The sequence below is a fragment of the Oryza brachyantha genome, chromosome 8 (genome assembly GCF_000231095.2).
Source record: "Oryza brachyantha chromosome 8, ObraRS2, whole genome shotgun sequence".
Taxonomy (NCBI): Eukaryota; Viridiplantae; Streptophyta; class Magnoliopsida; order Poales; family Poaceae; genus Oryza; species Oryza brachyantha.
This window is the reverse complement of record NC_023170.2, coordinates 15,147,204-15,171,165: the sequence shown is the minus strand read 5'-3', so window position 1 is coordinate 15,171,165 and position 23,962 is coordinate 15,147,204. Positions and strand designations below refer to the sequence as shown.

General features: G+C 48.7%; 2 protein-coding genes and 1 long non-coding RNA gene across 5 annotated transcripts; 1 reads left to right on the top strand and 2 right to left on the bottom strand.

The window, feature by feature from the left end:
* Positions 1 to 3,588: 3,588 nt before the first annotated feature.
* LOC102707426 (dof zinc finger protein MNB1A-like) lies at positions 3,589 to 4,761 on the bottom strand. Its single transcript, XM_015840563.2, has one exon. It carries the CDS (start codon positions 4,646 to 4,648, stop codon positions 3,839 to 3,841), a length of 810 nt encoding a protein of 269 aa, XP_015696049.2. The 5' UTR covers positions 4,649 to 4,761; the 3' UTR covers positions 3,589 to 3,838.
* Positions 4,762 to 6,315: 1,554 nt separating this feature from the next.
* On the top strand, positions 6,316 to 8,875 carry LOC107304812. Of its 3 annotated transcripts, none has more exons than XR_005812367.1 (4): positions 6,316 to 6,517; positions 6,657 to 6,771; positions 7,064 to 7,339; positions 7,491 to 8,875. It is a non-coding gene; the product is annotated as an uncharacterized LOC107304812 (long non-coding RNA). The 3 variants fall into 3 exon arrangements; XR_001550860.2 differs by lacking the exon at positions 6,316 to 6,517 and having other exon boundaries at positions 6,607 to 6,771; positions 7,064 to 7,147; positions 7,219 to 7,339; XR_001550859.2 differs by lacking the exon at positions 6,316 to 6,517 and having other exon boundaries at positions 6,607 to 6,771.
* A 9,146-nt stretch (positions 8,876 to 18,021) lies between these two features.
* On the bottom strand, positions 18,022 to 23,714 carry LOC102707148 (transcription factor BIM1-like). The gene is made up of 11 exons (XM_040526944.1): positions 23,537 to 23,714; positions 23,296 to 23,421; positions 22,403 to 22,633; positions 20,646 to 20,840; positions 20,390 to 20,519; positions 19,670 to 19,739; positions 19,462 to 19,596; positions 19,149 to 19,362; positions 18,903 to 19,044; positions 18,615 to 18,738; positions 18,022 to 18,434 (listed from the first exon to the last, which is right to left on the bottom strand). Exons 1-11 carry the CDS (start codon positions 23,547 to 23,549, stop codon positions 18,315 to 18,317), a joined length of 1,500 nt encoding a protein of 499 aa, XP_040382878.1. The 5' UTR covers positions 23,550 to 23,714; the 3' UTR covers positions 18,022 to 18,314.
* Positions 23,715 to 23,962: the final 248 nt, after the last annotated feature.

Genomic DNA, 23,962 nt, shown 5'->3' with positions numbered 1-23,962 from the left:
GGCGTCGCCAAGGTACGCGCAGGCTCAAGAAGGAGGCTCGGGTGCAGCTACGTCGAGCACATGGGGAAGGTTCACCTGTTCATGGCCGACAACCACTCGCATCCGCAGGCGAAGAGGATCTACGAGCTCGTGGTCAAGCTAGAGCAGATGGTGAAGGAGAAGACTGGTGGTGGTGGTGTCGTCGAGAAGAATGGTGATACGGCGACGGCAGCGGGTACTGCCGTTCCATTTGTGGGGTTCCGTTGGTGGACAAGGAGGAAATGGATTTCAAAATGCTAACCGGGTCAACTGCCACGTCAGCCCATATGACCGGGTCGACTGCCACGTCATCTAAACCACACCCTTATCCTGCCTTGGGACCTTATCTGTATGGTTTACACTAGATTAGGGTAAAGATTCCTGGTATTTGAGTTAGAGGACGCTAATCAAACTCGGTATAAAATTGAGGGGTGTCAAATGGACTTATTCCCAAAAAAATTAGATTGTGCAATGGGCTTACCATCCATGCCCTTGGGCCATGGCCTAGGTTGCCGGAGGCATGGTCCGCCCATCTTTGGTACAAAGTGATCACTGATTTAACACTAGTTTAATGTGCACCTTCGTAGAAAACACTACTCATGCAGTTCAATCTAAATTTTATTAAAATTTAATTTTAGAGTTGATTTACATTTTTACATTGTTCTATAGTTTTTAGACTGAGCTTTAAAACAACAAACTCATGATTTACACGTGTATAATAGTTGTACTGACGAACCATTTTTAAGCTGCTTCCTTATATTTCTCTTGTTGTCAGCTACAGTTGATTTAGGTATTTTTGTCTTTGGTGGTACTCACGTTGCTATTTTAAGAGCAAGTTTAATAGTATAGCCAACTGCTTGCTCTAAATCGTTTATAGCCAATTTAATAATCAATTTATACAATATCTCTCTATAAACATATATTACACAATTAATATCTGATCACACCTGTCATACACATATGTGTCTTGCAGTCTGTGCTGTAGTTGGCTATAAATCTATAGGCCGTTGTTTTGCTCTTTTTTTTTATCTTGTTAAAATATATTTATAGCTGGCTTATAGTTACACGCTGCTCTAAAGAGTTATGTTTCAGTGATCAGCAACTTCCAAACCCGGTGGCTGCAGCCGGGTTGACAGGCTGGCGAGGTGTTCAGTACCCTCCGTGCACGGAGCGACGGGCCAGGCCGCCAGAGTCATGTAGAGCATCTATTTTCGTGTGTGATTATCAGCTAAATGTCTGTCCTGTGTAAAGGATAAAAATATATTATGTTATTTCTTGAATAAATAGAAAAATATTTTTTTATGAAATATATGACTATCTTTTTTATATAGGAAATATCTACATGAATTTGATTTTATGTGGTATTCATCGAGATTTGATTGATTTTTAATATTACAAAGTTAATGAGGTAAATTGTAAAAATGCAATGGAAGTAGGTGGTACTGCCACTACCATTAGAGGCTTTTACAGTAGTAAAGATACCTATAAGAAATAATTTTTTTAATCTTAGATTTAGAGTGGATTTTAGAGTTTTTTTAACCATAGTTTATTTTTTAGCCTTTGTTTTTTATCGCTAAGAACGTATATAAATTTTTTATTCACATATTATTTTTATTTACAAATACGTAGTTTTTCTTTTCTATTTTCCTATGCATAAGCCAAACAGCCCTCCCTTAAGTTTGAGAGACATTTGCATCTAGATAGATCCAACGTAACTTCAAGTAACTAATTACCCAAACATACTCGAGCACCTACAAGCATCCAACATGGGCATCTGGATTCCTGGCACGTTCGGAACTGCTGTGAACAGCTTGGCCTTTAAACACACGCACTGTGCGCTGCATCAGGGCAGAGCAGCAGCCGGTAGCTCCCCTCGCACACATTGACTGGTGGCGTCTACAGTACTCTTCGTTGGACGACGCCCATTTTGTCACCCTTTGTACCGTTGCACGTCGACTGTTCCTCATCAATGCCGACTGTTCATCGAGGGATACGATTTCTCCATACCACTGCAGCGCCCATCGAAGACGGTCCACTCCAGCCGGATACACAGACAGCGTCGTGCCGTCGTCGAAGTTAGGCAGATCCCTAATTATCAAAGCAAAAAAACCTGTCGTCATAGCACCAGAAAAAAAAAACCTATGGTCCAGTACCTGTCAAAATCCCTACTCGTATCAGCTCTCCATCACCATGGATTATTATAAAAACAGCTGCCTCCAGAACCCGGTCAACCGCTGTCCCAACCAGAGCCCCACAGCTAGTGAAGAACGCCGAACGCTCGACATGGCTTGCGTCGCGAACCACTCCCGCCGGCAACGCGCATAATATAATAGTACTACACTACTACCCGGCTCGAATGACAGCGGCGCGTCGCGTCACCGTCCGTCCGTCTCCCCACCTCGTCCGCGCGCGCCAGCGTTCACCGAAGCTCTCTTAAAACTCTTTTTAATTATTTGCGCGGGCGTGCGTGGTGCTACCGACAGCGCGCACGACACGCCACGCTTCACGGCGCCACGACCCGGCGCGGCGCGGGATGCGCGGCACGGCCCGCTGCCTTGCCTGGTCTGGTAGTACTACGACTTGTCCCGTGGGCTCGCCGCTCGGGCACCACAGCGCCCCGGCGATTTTTTGACCCCGACGCGCAAGCGGCCGTCGCGGTCGCGGCTGCCGGGGGAGAGGGGTGGGTCACGGGCGCGCGGGGAGGCGAGTCGGCCTCCACCGATCGGGCACCCCACCATTTAACCCCTCGACCGCGACGCCCAACCGAACGAACGGCCCCGGCGCGGGCGCCTCCTCTCCCGCTCGTATACTCCGCGCGCCCGTACGCACCGGCGCACGCGGGGAGCGGGACGCGTCGCGCTCGCACCGCCCGACACGTCGTCACCTAACTTACCCGCGCCCGTTCGTGCGTGCGTGCGTGCGTGCATCGGTGCATACGAGCGGCAAGTGGCCTCGTCTCGTCAGTCATCACGCTCTTGCGTCGGAGCCAACGAGGGATGCGAAACGGCTGGCTGCTCCTGCTGCTGCACTGGACGCAATTATTCCCGGGGGCCCGTGCCGCTGCTGCTACGGTGGCTGGCTGGCGAGTGGCGACCGAGGCCAGCCATCGATCAACCGATCGATCACGCGATGCCCGGGAGGAGATGCGCACACGACAGCGATTCCGCCCAACCCGGAATCGGATGCTTCTGCCCGCCGCCCCCCCAAACGCCACGCTCCGTGCGCTCCGAATCACGCGCACTACACGCCATGCGCGGCTGCAATCCGCCGAATCATCCACGCATCCATCAACCCGTCGTGGTTCGCACGGCTCAACACCACACGAAACCACCCCCATGCCACGCCCCAAGTCGCCTCCGCCACATGAACATCTTGACCACTTCATCGTAACGCTCGAAGAACTCGAGAAAAAAAAAATCTTTTTTTTCCATCGTGACAAAGGATGGAAGTACTACGTACTCGCTATGCAACAAGGGACAGAAAAACAATGCTCACCATATGCAGCAGATGACTTCCATGCATCCGATGCAAAAGACATTTTCCAGAAATCAAGCAAATCAGCAGGACCATTGTAAGAAAAAGCCCAAGCCTTGATAAGTTATACACATGAAAACAACCCAAACTTGGTTGAGTTAGCCATCTCAGAGTAAAACACGGCCACTAATCTCAAAAAACTAAGATTAAGGTCATCATTTTCACCATATACCCCACGCGCAATTTACTAATTAATCGGAATCGATGTATCATCATCGGGTGTAGCGGAGACCCACATGCACCTGCGCGGGCGGCGCGCCGGAGCCTGCGCCGCGAGTGAGCGAGCTCATGGAAGGTCGAGGAAGACGGCGGTCGGGTCCGGGTCGGTGAACCAGGTGCTGGCCGGCCAGTAGGAGGCCACGTCAAACGCCGCCGGTGGCCACTCGAAGTGCAGGTCCGGGTCGGCGAGACCCTTGGTTAAGGATGGGTAGTCGGCGAAGTCCAGCCCGAGGGTGACGGCGGCGGAGTCCGGCTGCAGGAGGTCCGTGAAGGAGTCCTCCTCTACAGCTGGGACCACGAGCTCCGTGGTGATCTCGCTGGCGGTGTCGGCCACCGGCGGTGTAGTTGTCTTCGTCGTCGTCGTCGTTGAAGTCGTCTTCTCTGTCGTTGCTTCGGTCGTCTCGGTCTTGGTGGAGTCAGCAGCCGTCGGCGTGAGGACAGAGGTCTCTGTGGGCTCGGTGGGCGTGACGCGGCGCTTCTTGGAAGGCTTCTGTCGCTTGGCGGCGGAGGCAGCGGATGACGAGGAAGAGGACGGCGACGAGGTGGAGGGCTTCTTGCGCGTGCCGCCGCCGACGGGGACGTTCCGGAGCGTTCCGCCCTTGGTCCAGTAGCGACGGCAGCACTTGCAGAAGTGCCGCGGCTGGGAGGTGTTGTAGTTGTTGTAGTAGCAGAACTTGGTCTCCCGCGACTCGCACCGCGGGCAAGGGTCACCCTCCCCCGCCGCCGCCGTCGCAGCCGGTGTCGCCGCCGTAGCGGCAGGGGCAGCCGCAGAAGCCTGTGGCGGCGCGGGTGCGGCGTACCCCTTGGGGCGGCGAAGGTCGACGGTGGCGAACTGCTGCGCCGGCCGGCGGCCAGGCTCAAGCTGCTGCTCCTGCATGCGCGGCGGCGCCGTGTTTATCTCCTTCCTCGCCGCGCGCGCCGGTGGAGCTAGGGAGTTGGGAGGGAGAGAGAGCAGAGCAGCGCAGCGGCACAACTGGTCGAGCGGGTCGTGGGCGGTTGGCGCAAGGCGGAGTCTCTTATGGTCGCAGTCGCGGTGACGACGAAGGTGGTTAGACGACGCCGGGTCCTCTACACATACCGCCACCGCCCCCAGGGCCCACGGGTCAGCGGTCGGTTCGTCATGTGGCGGCAGGTGGTGGGCCCCACGTGTCAGGGAGGCGAGATTTTGTAGTAACCGCGATCAGTCGCGCCGCCGTTCGCCGGCGTGGCGCGTAGTAGCGCGGGAGGACGACAGCGACCGTCTCGTCAGGGCCCCACCACCCACTTACCCCTCGCGTCGATGACGCGGGCGGCGGCAACCACCGTGGGCCCACGCGTCAGCGGGTCTGGATGAGGGGGAGGGGGGGTTCGGTTCGGACGGATGGATGGATGGATGGGGCATTATCGTCTCGGGCACGGAACTATGCGCCGTGTCGGCCACCGGCGGGGGTGGTCGCGGGCGAGCCACGTGGGCGGACGGCAATAGTTGGGCAGCCAAGCTTCGCGAGGCGCGGAGCTGTGTCGTGGGCCCGTCTCGTACGCCGGTGTGTGGCCCCCACCCTGTTGACGCCTGCCTGCCCGCGCCCAGCGTCCAACGACGCGAATCCACCGAACCCAATCAAACCCCGCCTCGCAAACGAGCCGTTTCAACGCGACGCCGACCGATCCGCTCGCTGCCGCGGAGCAGACGAGCAGTTCAAATCACCCAGGCTTCCAAAAAAAAAATGCCCATCTTTTTTAATGACTTGTTTAGTAACTAATTTTTTTTCTAAAAACATCACATCAAATTTTTAGGCACCTAAATAAAACATTAAACATAGATGAACAAAAAAACTAGTTACATAGTTATATAAGAAATCTTGAGACGTATTTTTTAGTCTAATTAGTCCATAATTAGTCATAAATGCTACAGTAACCAACATGTGCTAATGACGGATTAATTAGGGTCAGAAGATTCGTCTCGCGATTTTTAGGCTAGCCGTGAAATTTTTTTTATTCATGTCCAAAACCCTTTTCGACCTCCGATCAAACGTTTGACGTGATTTTTGTTCTAAAAATTTTCTTAATCTAAACACTACCTAAGTTTGAAATTTGTGGAAAAGATCTACGAGGAGCAGTATAACATTTGCAGCGTGTGGGGTGACCACCTCGCGTCAAAAACATGCGACGAATTCGAATCCGGCAACGGTGGGTTCCCAGCAGCAGCAGTACACACGCTGTCGCAAGCCGGTGGCCGCCGCTGCAGTAGAGCGGGACAGGGCGGGTGCGTGGGGCCGAGCTGCCTGGACTTCACCGGATCACCACGGGATGGGCCGTACGCCCCGTGTAGGCCCCCGTCCCCGAGGCCCGAGCACATGGCCGGGGCATGGACGGTGGTCTCTCGGTCGCCGCGTGCGCGGGCCCCATCACGCAAACCAAACCAAACGAATCCCCCCGACCGCGCCGCGGCTTCCCGTGTCGCGCCCGCGCCGCTCTGGTCTCGTCTCCCGCTGCGTCGGCGCGGCGGGAGGGCTTGCTGGCCCCCCCTCCGCGGGGCAGACCGGACGGACGAGCGGCGGTGATCCACCACATCGATCGATCCCAGGACAGCGACGCGTCGGAGGGGGAGTGACCGGATTCGATTGGAAGGGGATCGGATTAGGATTCCTCCTCTTCTTCTCGATCGTTGTGGGGGCGCACACGCACGCACACACGAACGATGGGTGCGTGGCAGGCCTGCCGTTGGGTATTCTTACCCGTTCCCCATACCCACATCTACGTCAAACGGGTAAAGTATGGGTTAAATTTTCTTTACCCATTAAAAATACAGAGGGTATGGGTATACCCACAAACTAAAAGGATATGGACATATTTCTACCCGCTTTGTGCCCCATCATACCCGTCCCCAACCATGTCTTCGACAGCAGCGGCGAACTGGTGATGGCTTCGGCGGCGGCGGCTTCGGCGGTGGTGGAGAGTGAGGCAGCGGCACAATGCCATCCCCGTCGGTGATCCTAGGTGTTGAGGAGCAACAGTGACAAGGTATTGCTTGATCTACTCCTTTGATTTCTGGAATCTTTCCCCTTCTCAAACCCTAGTAACAATCAATAGAGAAAAACCAAATCTTTCCTGTGCTCTCAGCTATGGCATGATTCTAGTTCTAGATTTATGCTTGTGGTGGAGATTGATCGAATCTTTGATTTGATAATCCTTTATTTCTGGTTTGCTCTTGTGGATGGGGGACAAGACAGTGAGAAAATAAAAAGATCTAGGATAGACGTTGCCATCTAATCCTTTTGTTTTGCGATAATAATTTTTTCTTTTATTCTGTCAGATACAGACTATTAATTGGTGAGCGCTTCTATTATTGGTTCAATGCAAGACTTTAGCTATGACCATGCTGTAAATGAAAGTTCTAGTAAGTGGAAAGACATAATATACTTGTACATTCTGTCACTTCATTACTCTCATCAATTCACGTAAGTTTAGGTGGCATGAGAGATTTTGCTGTCATGAGCTCAAGTGACACATGTGAGATTCAGAGCTCAGGTGGTAATCAAGATTTATAGAGTTTTCAGAATGAATCATCTGAAGAGCAAACCAATGATGGGTAATATTTCTTTTTCACATACTTGGAATTAATTCTTTGTGTTATTTTCATCATTCATGCTAAAAGAACTTAAAATATTTATAGCTTTGAAATAGAGTATCAATTTTATTGTAGAATATACTGATACTATACCTTTGATTCAATTCGATAGAGTTGATGGAATAATTGAGCTAGGTCGATATGCACAAAGTCATCATGCTACTAAAAAGTTAAGATCGAGAGTTTGGAAAGACTTTAAAATAGCACTAGTGGAGGGTTGTGCTAAGACAGTTTGTATACATTGTAATTCACAGTTAGTCACTGGTAATAAAAATGGAACAAGTCATTTGAGTTATCATATACGTGTTTGTCCGGAGCTTCAAAAGTCAAAGAAAAAGAAGACCGGTACTCCAAAGGCAACACTTTCTGTTTTTGACCAGCAAAGAAGTCGCGAGGATTTTGTTCGAATGGTAGTGTGCCACAATTACTCATTCTGCATGTGTGAGCACTATTACACAAGACAATTCGTTTATAACCTACAACCTCAATTTAAGTTAATGCATAGAACTGCTGTGAAAGAGGATGTCATTAGGTTATATAAGGAGGAAAGGGGTAAGCTATATGAAATATTGGATAAAAATCTGAGTCGAATCAGCATAACGTCTGATATGTGGACATCAACAGAAATGACTGCCTATATGAGCATGACAGCTCATTACATTGATGCTGATTGGAAGCTGCATAAAAAGATAATTGGGCTTGTGCATGTAAAAACCCCCACACACAGGTGTTGCCATTGCTAAAGCAATTATGACTAGGTTGTATGAATGGAATTTGGATAGGAAACTCTTTAGCTTTGTTTTGGACAATTGCTCAGTAAATGATGTTGTGGTGCGGGAAGTACTTGCTGTCCTAGTACCTAAGAAAGCATTGCACTTGAATGGTGATTTCTTTCACATTCGATGTGCTGCACACATGTTAAACTTAATAGTTCAGGATGGTATAAAAGTCATTGCTCCAATTATGGTTAATCTTCGAGAGACAATAAATTATATCAACAGATCTACATCAAGGTTAGAAAAGTTTGAATTGATTGCCCAACAAGTCAGTGCTCCAGCCCTATCTTTAGAAACTGATTGTCCAACTAGATGGAACTCCACTTTTGACATGCTTGAGACAGCCATTAAGTTTCGTGAAGCTTTTGTTCGACTGAAAGAATGTGATAGTTCTTACAAGTTTTGCCCATCAGATGAGGATTGGATACATGTTGCCAAAGTAACAGATTGCTTGAGAGTCTTTTATGAAGCAACCCTAAGAGCTTCTGGCTCAAAATTTCCTACGACGAGTCTTTACTTCAATGATTTCTGTGGAATTTATATTTTTCTGCAAGAGTGGAAGTTGAGTAATGATGCCTTTATTGCTGCAATGGCTGTGCCAATGGCAGAGAAATTTGAGAAGTATTGGGAGACTTGTAACAAGTTGTTATCCATAGCAACTATTATCCTCGTTACAAGTTAAAGTCTATTGAGTACTACTATGGACTACTTTATCCTTTTGAAAAAGAAGTGAAGGTTGAACGTATTAGGAAATGTTTTAGTGACTTATTTGATGAATATTCAAAGCAACCAACCCAATCCTCATCGGTTGTTGGCACTTCAAGAAACTTTCAGGAGAGTAGTTTGCAACCGTCCTCGGTGAGCTTATTTTCCACCAGATTAGGATTAGAAAAGTTTATTCAAGAGAGCAACTCAAATCAGCAGAAAAGATCAGAGTTCGATGTCTATCTGGACGACCCTCCTCACCCTGGAATAAGTGATACTGATTTTGACATCTTAAATTGGTGGAAATTGCATGGTACAAAATATCCGATTATTTCTCAAATGGCCCGTGATATCTTGAGTGTTCCTATGTCAACGGTAGCTTCTGAATCATGCTTCAGCTTGGCTAAGCAAACACTTGATGACAAGAGATGTAGCCTACTCCCTCAAACACTTGAAGCTGTGATTTGTACACAGGATTGGCTAAGGGGTTATATAACAGGTAGATATCACAAATATTATAGTGCAATATTGTTGCAATTTTGATAAACTTGCTAACTTTTTTTTCTGAAACAGGTGATTTTGTGGAACAAATGACTGCAGGTAGTGTGTCCTGCACTCAAGAAGTGCCAGCTGTACATCAGCTTGAACGAGGATGTGATGTTGCATGTTTTCTAAAATTGTTAAGACTACAGTGAAACATATTGCTCCTGATGCTAGCCAGTCACTAATTTTGAATTGCATCTTATGATTAACAACAGATATTGTTATGCTGCTATTATATGGCTTTGATGATGTATTATGTTTCAAACAATAGACATCTCTGTCATTTTGCCTGGGCCAGTGCTCCCCATCCAATGTCATAATTTATTTTGTGTTGATATTTGGAGAAAATCAACGTTCTCTGCAGTTGCTTTGTTTTTTCACTGAAAACTTCAGTCTTTATCCCTAATATGTCCTGGTTTTTATCAGGCTAATGTGTTATTATGCCTATTACCCAAATCTTCTTACCCATATCCATCAATTTTACCCATTCTCCAATGGATATGGATAATTTAGATGACAGTGGATATGGGGAGGGGATGCATGGGCATGATATACACTGGGTGTGGGCATGGGTGAGGCCGGGGATCCCCAAACCCTCCCAACGGCAGGTTTAGTGCGTGGCGCGCATCTCCCCTCCCCTCTCGAGCCGATGGTCTCGTGATCTCGTCGGCTAGGGGTTCATTGTTTGCTCCCCGACACAATTTCCGGTAGCAACATCTCATGGTCTCTCTCGCGCGTGGGGCCGCGCCGGGGCGCCTCCCGTGTCGTCCACTCGATCAATCGATGCTGGTACAACAACACGAGCAAGAAACGAAGTCGCTAATTAGCCGTACGCCGGATACAGCCAGCCTCGCATGTCGCGGTAACGTGACGATGAGACGTTGAGAACGAGCTGCCATTGTATCAGCTGCTCTGTCACTACACTCTCGCGATGCCTACATCGTCTCGAGCCATTAAGGCTTTCCTTTTGACTCCGGCGGTGGCGACATGGTGCGACGCCGTCCAAGAGACGGGATAGAAAATGGGTCGGCTGCTCGGCGTTGTAGGTGTAGCTAGGTTGGTCCTGACGACGAGTGATCTGATCTCTGCGCGTCTCAAGGATTATGATCCGGCGTTTCATGGATAGCCATGACTGACATGGGGAATATTTCAATCGATCAATCCGTCGTCTCAACGCCGCTGTCATTGGTAGGGTCGGTCCAGAGCTGAGAGCTACGATAGGATAATGCGCGAATTCGCGTGGCTCGCAGATTCGATCGGCAGAGGAGGCCGACTTTCCCTTGGACTGGAAGCAACCTATCCGTCCGTCCTGCACGTTTTGTTTTGATCAAATTCAGAGAACCAGCGAACGTACAACGGTACAATGCGTACCCTATTTAATCGTTTCTGCTACAGCGTTGGCACGTCGTGCTCGGCTGCAGGTCGTTCGTGGTTTGCTGCTCGCGAGTCGCGATGACGCGGCGGCAGGCAGGCAGGCAGGCGGCCACTTGATCGATCGGCGTGGGCGGCAGGAAATCACGGGAATATAAGATGTGTATGACGCAACGGCGGCGCCGGTACGGTTGACAATCTTTTCTCATCAGTTGCTAGTAGTTTCGTAAAGAATCCATCTTCAGTTCTCGCTTAATTTGTAATTTTTTTTTAAAAAAACATCATATCAGATATACGAACACACATTTAAATATTAAAAGTAGTCTAATTATAAAATAAATTATAGATTAGCCAACAAACAACGAGACAAATCTTTTAAGCCTAATTAATTCATCATTAGCACATATAGGTTACTGTATCATTTATGGCTAATCACGTACTAATTAGACTCAAAAAATTCGTCCCACAATTTTCTCTATAACTATGTAATTAGTTTTATATTCATGTATATTTAATGCTCCATTATATGTCTAAAAATTTGATGTAATATTTTTGGGAAAACTTTTTGAGAACTAAATAGGGCATTACTTTTGCTACTGATCAAACGTTTGATTTTTCTTCAATCAAACACGCGCACAAGGGGGCTAGGGGTGCGTGTATGGGCTTTTTGACTTGCGTGTGCACGCCTTCAGATTATCATCCAACGACAGTGACCGGATTTGATTGATAAAATTAAAATTTTAAACATTTAATCACTAGGCGGATCCATTCATCTTTAGCTCATGTGGTTTGTTCTATAAATAATTTATTTTTAAGTAATTATTATGTTTAAGTTGGTTAAAACATAGAACAAATGGAAAAAAATGTATTGAGCTATGAAAAAAAGAGCAACGAACATTATATTTTTAATTAGTTTTGTGTATGTTAAGTTGGTTAAAAAAATTATTTTGCTACGGATGGAGTATTTCTCCCCTATCGCATAAAGACTTCATTTTTTGTCATCCTTGTTTGTCCAACAAAAAACTTCATTTTCTGAGCAATTATGCTATTAGAGTTTGGTAGAATAAAATATAATTGACTTAGGATCTGCAAAGGTATGAAATAGTTAGGGGTAGACAAAAGCTCGAAACTTATGGCTCAGATCAGTTCGTATGAAGCCTAAGGTCATCTCAAGCTTGTTGTCTTAATTAGTTAAGCCGAGCTTGGCTTTTAGTTTGCTAGTTTATCGAGCCAGCACTCGAGCTATCGATTAGCTCGTTAGTACAAAGATCACTAACCCTAAAGCGGCAGAGATGCCACTGTGCTTCCAGAACGACATGCCCTAACTGCCTATTTACCCGGGGTAAATAGGGGTGAGGTGAGCGCATGCCTGCGTCACATTTAATATAGCGCTGGCACACGCCAGCACTGTCACGCCCAGAAATTTATACCAAATTTCTGAACAATAGCATGTATTAAATCTCGGTTCAGACATCAGTCCGAGTACACACTATGACAAATTAATACACAGTTTCACGTCTTAAAAACAAATAAAAACAATTATCTATCGAAATGCAACAGAAAAGAAAAACAAACTAAACCATCTAATCTTCAGCTTCAGCTGGCGAAGACGGCTCCACACCACAGGCATTCTTGACGGCGGACTGAACCTCACTTCAACCTTCGAAACAACCTTCTTCTGACACAGGCTCTGACACTTGCTCTGGTGGGGGAAAAATTAAGCAAGTCTGAGTACAAACCACCGTACTCAACGAGTAACACCCAAGAGAGGGAGAATAATGAATGCAATAGGGTATCAAGGATAGGCTAAGGTTAGTTGCAATAAAGCAGCAGTTAAACAAATAACAGAGATTAAAAGAATAAAGGTAATAGAATACATTAAAGGATAAGTGAATAACAGTTGTAAAATACCACAACACTGTCCAACGTTACACCACGTTGCAACAGGCCCAAACCACCGTCGAACGTTACACCACGTAGCGACAGGGTCAACCCTCTGCCCAACGTTAAACCACGTTGCGACAGACCCAAACCTCTGCCAACGTTACACCACATTGCGCAGGGTCAAACCAATTCCGAGATTAATAAAATTATTAAAGGGGTTCAACTAATCCCAGTGAGTCTGTCAATTCGCCCAATAACCGCGGGCACGGCTATTCGAATAGTTTTACTCTGCAGAGGTGTACAACTTTACCCACAAGACATGGCTGCAAACCATGTCACCATGCCCCAACGTATCACCACGATACCTCAGTACGGAAACCATGATAAGACCTTTCACCTAACCCTCCCTAAACAATCGCACCACACTTCAGGTTTCACCCCCTCCTTTACACCAAGTCGGGCAGTCCCCTCTTGTGCCTTGGTAGATCCGAAAGCAGCAGAGGCTTTCGTTACAACACGATTGCCCGTTCATACTCCATCACGCCTACCCTTGCCTCGGTACGTCGAATAGGGACAAGCTAGATTACGAGTCTCACCGTTACCCATTCTGGCTTGTGGTTAGTACGTGTAAGACCTTCAGGGTTTCCTGAGAACCGGTCCTTAATTGCCATGGGTGCGACTCTCAAAACCATGCACCCACAACCCACCATAAGCAATATTTTAGTTGTATTAATCCACATTGGGAAATGAATAATGATTACAACCATTAAATGTCTATCAAAGTGTGACAATAATTAGATAATAATTGGTGAGCTAGTTGAACTAAGCATGGCTAAGCATTGCCTAACCCTAAGTCTAGTCAAATTAACCCTGGGATGACAATAATAATAAATAGGGATCAACGGGTATAAAGGTAAATGCCCAACAGATAAATAAAGTAAATACATTTGAATACAATGCATGTTTGAATGTAAAAGCGGGAGATTTTATAAACATAGGTTCAATATGATCAAAGAAGGGTGCCACTTGCCTTGCTTAGACCCACGAGGAACTTCGGCGACGACTTCGAGAACGAACGGCGCTGCGACGGGGGAAAAACCTACGACAAACAAGGCAAAACAAGAAAAACAGGCTAAAAAACTACTGAAACAGAGAAAGAAACTATTTTTAATGGATTCTTGGCATTTTTCTGGATTTAATGAAACTTGAATGGACCTAAACGGAGACTAGATGAATTACTTATGAATTTTAGAAGTTTTCTGGGTTTTTAAACTAAACAGGAAAGTCCTAAATCAATTATTGCGCAATTAATGGGGCTGCTGACGTCAGCGAGGAGAGAGGAGGTGCTGACGGGTGGGGGCCACTTGTCGGTGGGAGAGAGGGGAAGTGGTCGGCTGACACGCGGGCCCGACCGAGAGGGAGGGGCTGGCGGGTGGGACCCGCTGGCCAGTGAGAGGGAAACAGAGAGGGGAGGAGGGCGCGGCTGGCGGCGAGCGGCGCGACGGCGCGTGGCGACGACGCGGCGGAGACGGCGAGGGCCGAGGAGAAGGAGAAGGTGGCGACGGCAATGACCGACGGCGCGAGGGCGTCGACGTCGGCGACATCGACCGACGACCGGAGGGCGACGACGGCGTCGGCGACCACCGGCGCGAGGCGACGGGCGGCGGCGCACGGCGAGGTAGGGGTCACGGCGAGCGGAGGGGTGGCGGCGACGGAGAAGGTGGTGACGGGCGAAGGGACGGCGACGAGAACAGCGACGACGAGTCGGCGTGGAGAAGGTGGAGGTGGCGCGGCTCGGAGCGGCGACGAGCGGCGGGAGGGAGAGACGATGACGGACGCCGGCAGCGGGGGCTTGGCGACCGTGCGACGACGGTGACAAAGGGCGGAGATGTGACGGCGAGCGCCAGCAGCGCACGACACCCAGCGACGGCACGCGGGACGGAGGAAGAGGGGGATGCAGTGGGGCGGTGGGATTGGCAGCGACCGTTGCGAGCGACAGCGTGACCGAGGAAAGCGAAGCGATGGTTGCGCGCGGGAGGAGGTGGCATCAGCCAAGCAGCGACGCAGCTCGGTGGCCGGTCGAGCGGCGGTCGGCGACCAGCGATGGCGACGGGGTCCGGTGACCAGTGGTGGCGGAGGTGAGCGGAGCGGCCAAGCGGCAGCGACAGAGGAGAGGAGAGGCGGCCTTGACGGCGGCGCACGACGACGGCGCAACCGGAGCAGTGGCGCACGGCAGTGACGGCGAATGGCACAGCAACAACGGCGTGACGGCGACGACGTCGGGCGGCGACAAGCGGGCGGCGCGGCGGACGACGACCGGCACTTACCGATGGCACGGGGAGGTCGGCAGCGGCGGCAAAGAGGGAAGACAGAGGGAGAGAGAAGCGGAGCGCTCACCAGCGGCGATGGAGACGGCGGCGCGTCGGCGAGGGCGAGGCGGAGGTGGGGACGCGGACGAGCGGCGGCTTGCGACGTTCGGTGGCGAGGTCGGCCAACGGCGTCGAGACGACGGGGCACGGCGGCGGGAGGGACGAAGGGGGCGGCGACGAAGCTCGGCGACCACTGGTGGCGACGAAGGCCGGCGGAAGGTCGGCGAAGACGAGGCGGCGGTGGTGACGCGGGTGGGCGGCGACGTCCGACGGCCGACGAGGAGATCGGCGGCTGACGGCCGACGAGGGAAGCTTCGGGCAGAGAGGGGGAAAGTGGCGGCGGGGCAGAGGCACGGGGATTTTAAAGGGTGGCGGTGCCGGCTAGGGCGGAGCGGCCGGTGGAGACCGAGTCGGCGACGCGGCGAACTCGGCGGCGGCGGTTGCGGTGGCGGAGCGGCGGGCGGAGGAGTCGGGGCGGCGGTGGACTCGGCTGGTGCGGTGCGGCGCGGGCGAAGCTTGGTCGCTGACAGGTGGGACCCGCCTGTCAGTGGCGCAAGGAAGGAGGGAGGCGAGACGGACTTCGCCGCGGCGCGGGCTGACGAGCGGGCGAGCTAGGCCGACGGCCCAGGCGGAGGGGAGGCGCGCGCGGGAGAGGGCGGGAGGCCGATGGCCTGCTCGGCTGGGCCGACCGAGGGGAGAGGTGGTGGGCCGGCTCGGCTGGGCCGGCCCGGGAAGGAGGAGAGGAAAAAGAAAAGGGAGGAAGGAAAATTGGACTTCGGCCCAATTTGAGAAGGAAGGGAAAAAGAAAGGAAAAAGGAGGGAAAAAGGAAAACCCCACTTTTTCCGAGTTTTAAATTAATTTGTTTGATCAAATTTTATATTTCTGCAATTTGAATTTAAATCCTGTTAATAGATTTGGAACCTCGATTTAATTAAATTAATTCCTTTTAGAGGGATTTTTCCTGAGTTAATTAAGCCAATTGTTATTTACGAATTTCTTTTTACGATTTAGGCTTGGGATAAAACTCCGAACGTGACAAGCACCCATCATAATGATGGCGTTAAGCGCTATGCCCCTCGTTTTGTCGCAATAAATGCGGTCATGCGGTGTCCTGGCTATGCCCGACGTGTGGTGGGCCCGAAAGCCGCGCCCCACACGCTCGAGGGGGTCGGGGCGCCCCGACTACACCCGACACGTGGTGGACCCGAAAGCCACGGCCCACGCGCCCAAGGGGGTCGGGGCACCCTGACCTCCCCCGGCTCTTGCTCGTGGCACTTCTTTCGGCCCTGACCTAGTGGGGCACGTCCTTGTCAGGGCCGACCCCTTTGCCCCCTCATCTTTGGGGGCTCGAGAATTGGGCTCACAGTTGCCGCACGTCAACCGCGTGCAGGGGATACTCCTGGCCCACATCTCCGACACATGGTATGCAGTATCATGTTGTTGTTACCATATTGACAAACACTTTAATGGTGTAAAACCATTATTACATTTTCTAATTATATGGTCTTACCTCCAATAAGGGTAGGAGAAATATTAACCATTGGATCAATGATCAATGAATGGTAAAATAGAACCAGGAAGTCCCTTAAAGAAGTCCTAAAAATAAAGTATTTTGGGACACATGGTATAGATCCCAGGTTTTTGAAGGCAGGCTTGCTACATATTCATATTAGGGTTAATTAGATATATGCCATTACAAATATACCAGTTTAGAAAAATACCATTATAATTCAACTAATTGAAAATATGCCATTATAATTTTTACTCTCTTAGAGGCATGCCATTTTCTACTCATTAAAGGCTGTTGGACCTTCATATCGCCCAAAATGCCCCCAAGGCTGGAGGTGAACCACGGCGACCGACCGGTGTGGAGACAACGAGGGCGGCAAGCCGGCTGGTGCGACGACGGGGGAGTCAACAACGGCAGCTTGTCGAGCAGCTTCATGTGCATCAGAACATCTTCTGCCCTCTCAACATTGACATCCAAACGCATAATTGCAGCATCAAAATAAAAGAACAAGCAAATGGATTGATTAAAGATGAAACTTTGTGACGAAATCGAACATTCAAACACAGAGATGAAGGGCGAGCTAAGCTTGGATAGGAACCTGGCGTTGAAGTGGTGGAAGTGCGTCCAGAGCTTGTTAGCCCGACGGCCTCGAGCGCGTCGGCTTCCCTGAGCCGCTGCAGCACGTCGTGGTATACCCTCAGCCTGGTGTGCTCAATGCTCTCTCGCTAGCTTCCGGGGCCCCGACGCCGGCACTGGCGCTGGATGGAGCAACCACCGTCCATCAGATCAACCTGCACGCGACACGCTCGACGAAATGCACACAACAACTGGGTGGCGAGAGGCTGGCACGGTGACGACGAGGGTGGTCGACCGGCGCAGCAATGGCGCGGAGACAATGGCGGCCAGGGTGCAGCAACAGTGGCCGTCGAGGGGATCAGTCCTCTTTTAGAAGAGGATCGAGATGAAGCAAAGGACATTTTAGGTAATACGAAAATATAGTACCCTTTAAGGTGTAGAAAATGGCATGCCTATAAGAGATGGAAAATCATAGCATATTTCCAATTAGTTAAATTGTAATGGTATTTTTCTAAGCTAGCATATTGTAATGGTATGAATCTAATTAACCCTTTATATTATAGATAACTGTCAAACAACATATTTATAAATAAAAACTAATTTATAAATAATATATATATATATAGATATATATATATATATATATATATCTATATATATATATATGTTCATACTATTCTAAAAGCCATGACAGAAAATTAATTTTTGGTTTTTGGTTTTCCACCTTCACTGCTAGCCGATGTCGAATCACAAGTAGACACCATGGGATGACAAGTGGAATATGAATTTACCAACGTCCGAATACCAAATTACAGATACCATAGTCAGTAGAAACAAATTACAGGTTGTCCTTGTTACTCCTGTGTAACTTCAATCTTCAGAGATAGATAAGAGAGCATAAAGGGGAGTGATGGAACTATGAATAGTTCATTTTTGAATTATGTTACAAAAGAGAACTCTGTCAGAGGGAGAAACTTCTCATATGAATGGAAGCATATGGACAAAAGCAGCTTCACAATCTGCAATGGAAGCTTCCTTTCTTCCCTAGAGAACTAGAATGGCGAAGTGATTAAATGAAAGAATACACCAAGGCCTTGTTTTCTCGAGATATCACGGAAACATAATATACAAACATTGGGGCTCCCCGTAAGTGGGCAGGAGCAAAAAATGGTTGAATTCTCAGGGTTTTTAGTAGTAACCATCAGCTGTTATCTGATTTGTGTCGCTTTGAGGCTTGTAGTTGTAGGTGTTCTTCAGCGCCATCGCCCAACCTAAGTTGATGCCCCATTGCTTGACTATTACAGGCTGGATCAGTGTGCTCCTATAACGTACATAGCATGTCAGATAACAATTGTACAACTAATAAGTGTCACATTGCTAATAAGTTCTGATATTGTCTAAGCAATGCCTCGGAGAGTTGGACGTCCAAATTGTGTTATAACCAACAAACTCGACATTGCGAAACATAACTTAGTGTCTATATGATGTAAATAAATCCGACCTTAGAAGTGGAGGTTGCAGCAGGAGTAGATGCCCTCTTGCCAAGATTTATCTGCACTGAGATACTGGCTTGGGACAAATCTATACCTGAGTTTTCCAAGGCATGATTCAACTTGTTAAGCAACCTGTTATGGACAAAAAGCAAAACTCAACTTTATCAACAGAAAAAATGTGGAAAGTAAACCATGCATGTCAGGTGCTGCACATCAAAATTGAAAAGAACTGAGTAAAAAATGATGACACAGATAAGGGAAAGCGGTTTTTACAGCCAAACATTCTTAGTACATACTCTTGGGAATATTGGCTTGACAGGCTGATTGTTCCTTCATCGATTGCAAGGCCAGAGTTATTTAACATGTTGCCATTTCCCACGTTGTTCTCTGCAGGTGATGGTCTCACCAGTTGAACTTGCGACTGAGATGTAACTTTCTCTAGATATTAACAAACACAAGGGTTGAGAGAGTTTCCAACTCCGGTGAAGGTGTGTACAAGTTTCTGCAAGTTATAAAGCTATAGTTGGGACTTAAAATTGTACCTGCGACATTATTGGGACTGGGAGTATCAGCTGATCTGTAAGGCATGCGACTCATGGGATCAGTTTCTGCCTGATCCTGTGCACCTGAAGCAGCTGCCGTTTGAACTGCATTGTTATTATCAGAGTTCCCTGTAAAAGGGAATATATACGAGGAACCGTTTTTTAGATGTTCTGGAGGTTCAGGTGAAGTATCTGCAGGAATTTGGCTTTTGTTCTGCAAAACAAGCGTGCGATGAAGTGAAGTCTTGTTAAAACCTCATTATAGGCCTTAGCAATTGAGATGGAAAGATTTGGTAATGGGTAGGAAACTTACCTGCGCATTTTTCCAGGAAGAACGGAAATAGATGTTTGTCCATGGCACAATCTTTGCATTTTCTTGGTTCCACTCTGGATATGAAACCTCATACTTTTGAACTTTCTCTTGTAAAAACCGAATGTATTCAATAACCTGTTTAAAATCAGCATCATTATTGATAATCAAGATATTAAAAAAAAGACCATAAATTGATTTACTTTCTTACCTCTAACAGAAATGATGCTTTGTCTCTCTTTTGATCATTATGAGGCAATAACTCTCTAAGTAGTTGAAATCTGCAAAATAATCGCACATGGAAAATAAATTTGAATGGAGCGTTTAAACAATATTATCTAATACAGGAACAATGTTTTTCTTCTGGATGTAAATCCGAAAACCTAAACTAAGAGATATATCATAGTGCATCATCAGTTTAACTATCATAATGCACATGATTCTTGAACTCCAATATACTAGCAGCAGGATATCCATGACCTAATGACCTATTATATTAATCCCTTTCCTAGCCTAACCACACCTACAGGTGCCAGCATCTCAGATAACGGACAACATGCAGTAGAAAAGATGGGCACCGTCTTCAATCACTCCTTAAGTCGTACCGATATGTGTCTCCTCAAACCAACTCAGAGGTTAAGATAATGGACACCTGGTCTTGATAAGATGACCACTTTCCAGTGGCATCACCACATTCTACATGCAGACCATCTTTCCCAGCTAAAACAGAAATACGTCGAGGCAGCAGACGCATATTTTTATCCACATTTACTTAATTACCAGTGCAAACATTTGAATGGTACATAAAAAGTTGACAAACCTCATTTTCAGATCGGACCAAGATCCTTATGTATATACACCACCAACAGATTAAGTAACCGAGAGCACTTCAAGTCGTTGTATGGATTATGGGAGCGGATTCCCCACTCACCTGTCGTTGATTTTGCTGCGCCGCCGCTGCTCGGTGGCGGAGTGCTTCGAGCGTGGCGTATTCGGTAGTTGATCCGTGCCAGCGCTGCCACTGCAGCTCCCACCCTTCCCTTCCACCCTAACCGCGAGCTCTGCAGCCAAAAATACACAAAATTAACACCAAATCACCACAAAAAATCGCTCCTTTCCACCACCTCCCCATCCAAAACGTCTCCAAAAGCGCGTATTCGAAACTGATTCGGCAGAATTGAGCTAACCTTTCAGCGATGAGGAAACCTCGCGGCGCGCGGCAAGGCCGTCGTCGTCGTCGAAGCCCGCGCCGCCACTGGATCTGGAACCGGCGTCCATGAGTCCACCGCCACACTTTCGCTCCGGCGGCGGCTGCTGCTGCTGCTGCCTGGAGGAGGCGACGGCGACGGCGCGCGCGGGGAAGGGGAGCGACCACTGGTGACCTGCCGGGTGGATAAACAGCACAAAGCACACGCCTTTAGCTTTTTCTCCTGCCCCTTTCGTCCGGTTTCTCTGAACTACTGTACTACTAGCATGAAGAGAATCATTAGATGTTTCCAAAGTTCAAAGTGAGGATGATTATTGAATTGTTTTCCACGTCCTAGGATCCTACGGTCTGTTAATATTTAATCCACATCTACTCGCCTTTGGATGTGCTGTTTGGACTTGGAATATTGGAAAGATTACAGGTACTAGTACAAGATTATACAAAAGTGAAAATAAGCATGTGATGGAAAGAAGAGTTTGCTCAACGACAAAAGGACAGCTATTACTTGTAGTTTGTAGTAGATGCAAAGAAAAATCAAAAAGTAAACAGTGTTGTGAATCAAACCCGAATCAAAAGGACAACAAGATTATACTAATACAGTACTAAAAAGGACTAAAGGAGTGGCAATACAGAAGTTAACCGATATTTTCGGGTTCATGATTCATTCAGACGTAAGAATGTTTACGTTAATCAAATTGTATCACGTGAAAGTTTTACAAAATTTGTGAATTCTAGCTTTGGTTAGACACCTTCACTACTAGTACTGTACTACTTTCTCCGATTTTTTTTTCGACGTCGTTGACTTTTTTTATCTACGTTTGACCCTTAATCTTATTAAAAAAGTTATATAATTATTGATTATTTTATTATAATTTGATTTATTACTGAAGTAACTTTAAATATGATTTATAATTTTGTATATTTAGACAAAATTTTTAAATAAGACAAAGATTAAACATAAATCAAAAAGTCAACGACGTCAGAAAAAACCAGAGAGGAGTGCCTAATAAGCCCAATATTCACTAATAACAACTTTACATACAAATGATCACGCTAGTTATCTACCCGTCTTTTCGCTTCTGCTTATACTTATAAATCAAAACTTTAAAATTTAACCTTAAATTTGATCAAAATCGAAAGTGATATATCTAGATTTTACGAAAACCATTAATAAAGAGACAAAAAAATGCTAAAATCCAAATAAATTTCTCATAAATATAAACTTTTATTTTGATTTTTTTACAAATAACAAAACCGAGCGGTTTATATTATCAATCCGTCTAGTAATATTCACGTCGCATGGCCCACGCGCAGGCCCGTCCCCCGGCCCTACTCTGGCTGCGGCTATCCACGTGCACCCGGCACGCAGCCTCTGACCCACACCGACCCCGGCCCGTCCCCCACCCATCTGGGCCCCCGTGAGCCCACGTCCCCCGTGCGGCCGGCCAGGCCTACCCGCCTAGCCCCGCCTACCCTAGAGCCTCGCGTGTCAGCGGTGGCCACCAGCTACGCACGCGGGTCGACGTGCTCGCCGCGGCAGCCGCGCACCTGCTGCACGGGCGCCCGCGGCGGCGACGCGCCAACCACCGGAAGGAGGAGAGAGAGAGGCGCCGCGCCGGGCTCGTGGGTGGAGGAGAGGAGAGGAGGGCGGCGCTCCGCTCAACCACCGGCACCGGCGCCACGACCATCGGACGCGCAACCGGGGCAAGCAAACGAACGAACACGGCGGGAACATACCTCGGGGATCTACGGCGGCGACGGGCTGGCACCACGGCGCGAAGGGCGGCTCCTGCTTGACGGCGGCGGTGGCGGCGGCCGCGTGGGCGTGGCTGATGGTGAACGCAGCGATGCCGCTCGCGTGCTGGTGGCGCAGCTGCTTCTCGGCGGTGGCCGCGGCATGAGCCGGCGGCGACTGGTCGGCTCTGTTCTCGACCTTCGGCAGGAAGTCGTGCGTCTTGAGGAAGAAACCTGCAGCGGAAATGATCACAGTTTCAATCAACCATTAGCACAGTACTAAACTCATCCAGTTCATAACCAACAAAAAAAATGGCATTTTTTTGCAATTCACAATCCATAGCATATATGCACGATACAGTCAAATAAATGGTTTCGACGAAGCAGTTTAAACTTGTGGTAACAACGAGAATCCAAAAATCAAGTTGCGCAGATCCGATCGATAATGATCTGGCATGACAACCTGCAAGAATAATGATATGCCCTCCACTTTTTTTAATTTGCACTAGCAATCGGAATTTTGAAAAAGAAAACCGAGATAGCAACAGAAAGGAAGTCGAGGACGGCTCTTTGCGTCCCAGTCCCACCCTCTCTCCCAGCTAGCTACACGTGATCATTTCCCTTCGTTAACTCGTCGTTTTCCTGGACCAAACACCATAAAAAGTCTCTCTTTTTCCGCAAGATATAAAGCATAATGTTTTAAACGACTGCAAATAGTAGGATTACGACGGTAATTGCTTAATCCGGGCCAGTTAATACTCCTATTCAGAGATAAAATAACCGAATTTGGCAAAGTTTATGGAGACGGGAGATCCAAGTACCATACTACCATCACGCACGCGTGAATGATTCACATCTGGCGGGAAAGAAGAACAAGCAGAATTGCGTGAGCTCACCTTGAGCGGGCGGCGCCGGCGCCGGCGGCTTGGAGTCCGAGAGGCGCGGCAGCGGCGGCGAGTAGCCCGTGGCAGTGGCGGCGGGGGCGGCGTAGAGCGAGAGGAAATCGTTCGTCGCCTTATTCCCTGCACGCACCGAACCGATGAGAAAGAAAATCGGGAGGGGAGGAAACCCTCGGCGCGAAACCCATGCCGGCGGCGAACACAGGAGGAGGAGGGAGAGGCGAGCGCCGGCGCGCACCTTGCCGTCCCATGGCCGCGCATTAGCCCGCGCGGCACGGCGGCTGGCTGCGACGCGTAGACGACGACGACGAAGTACTTGTTCGGGGTGGTGAAGCGGAGGCGCGCGAATCTCTCCGGGGCGGCGAGTGCTTTCGGCTCTCGTGCGCTTCGTTTCGCTCGTCTTCTCTTTCGCTCGCTCGCTGGCCTGCGGTGGTGGTGGGATGGGATGGGAACGATTCTTTATACGGCGTCCTTGTCTTTGCTTTCTCTCCTCGCGTAGCCGAGGCGAGGCGAGTTTTTTTTTCTCTCTCTACCTCTCTTTCTCTCTCCGTGACGGCGTAGTGTGACGGCCGTTAGCGGCGCCGGTTGGAGGAGTGTTGGACTTGGGTGGGCGAGCACGTGCCTGAGTGCTCGGCGTGAGTTGACCGCGGTTGCCTTAGGCGTT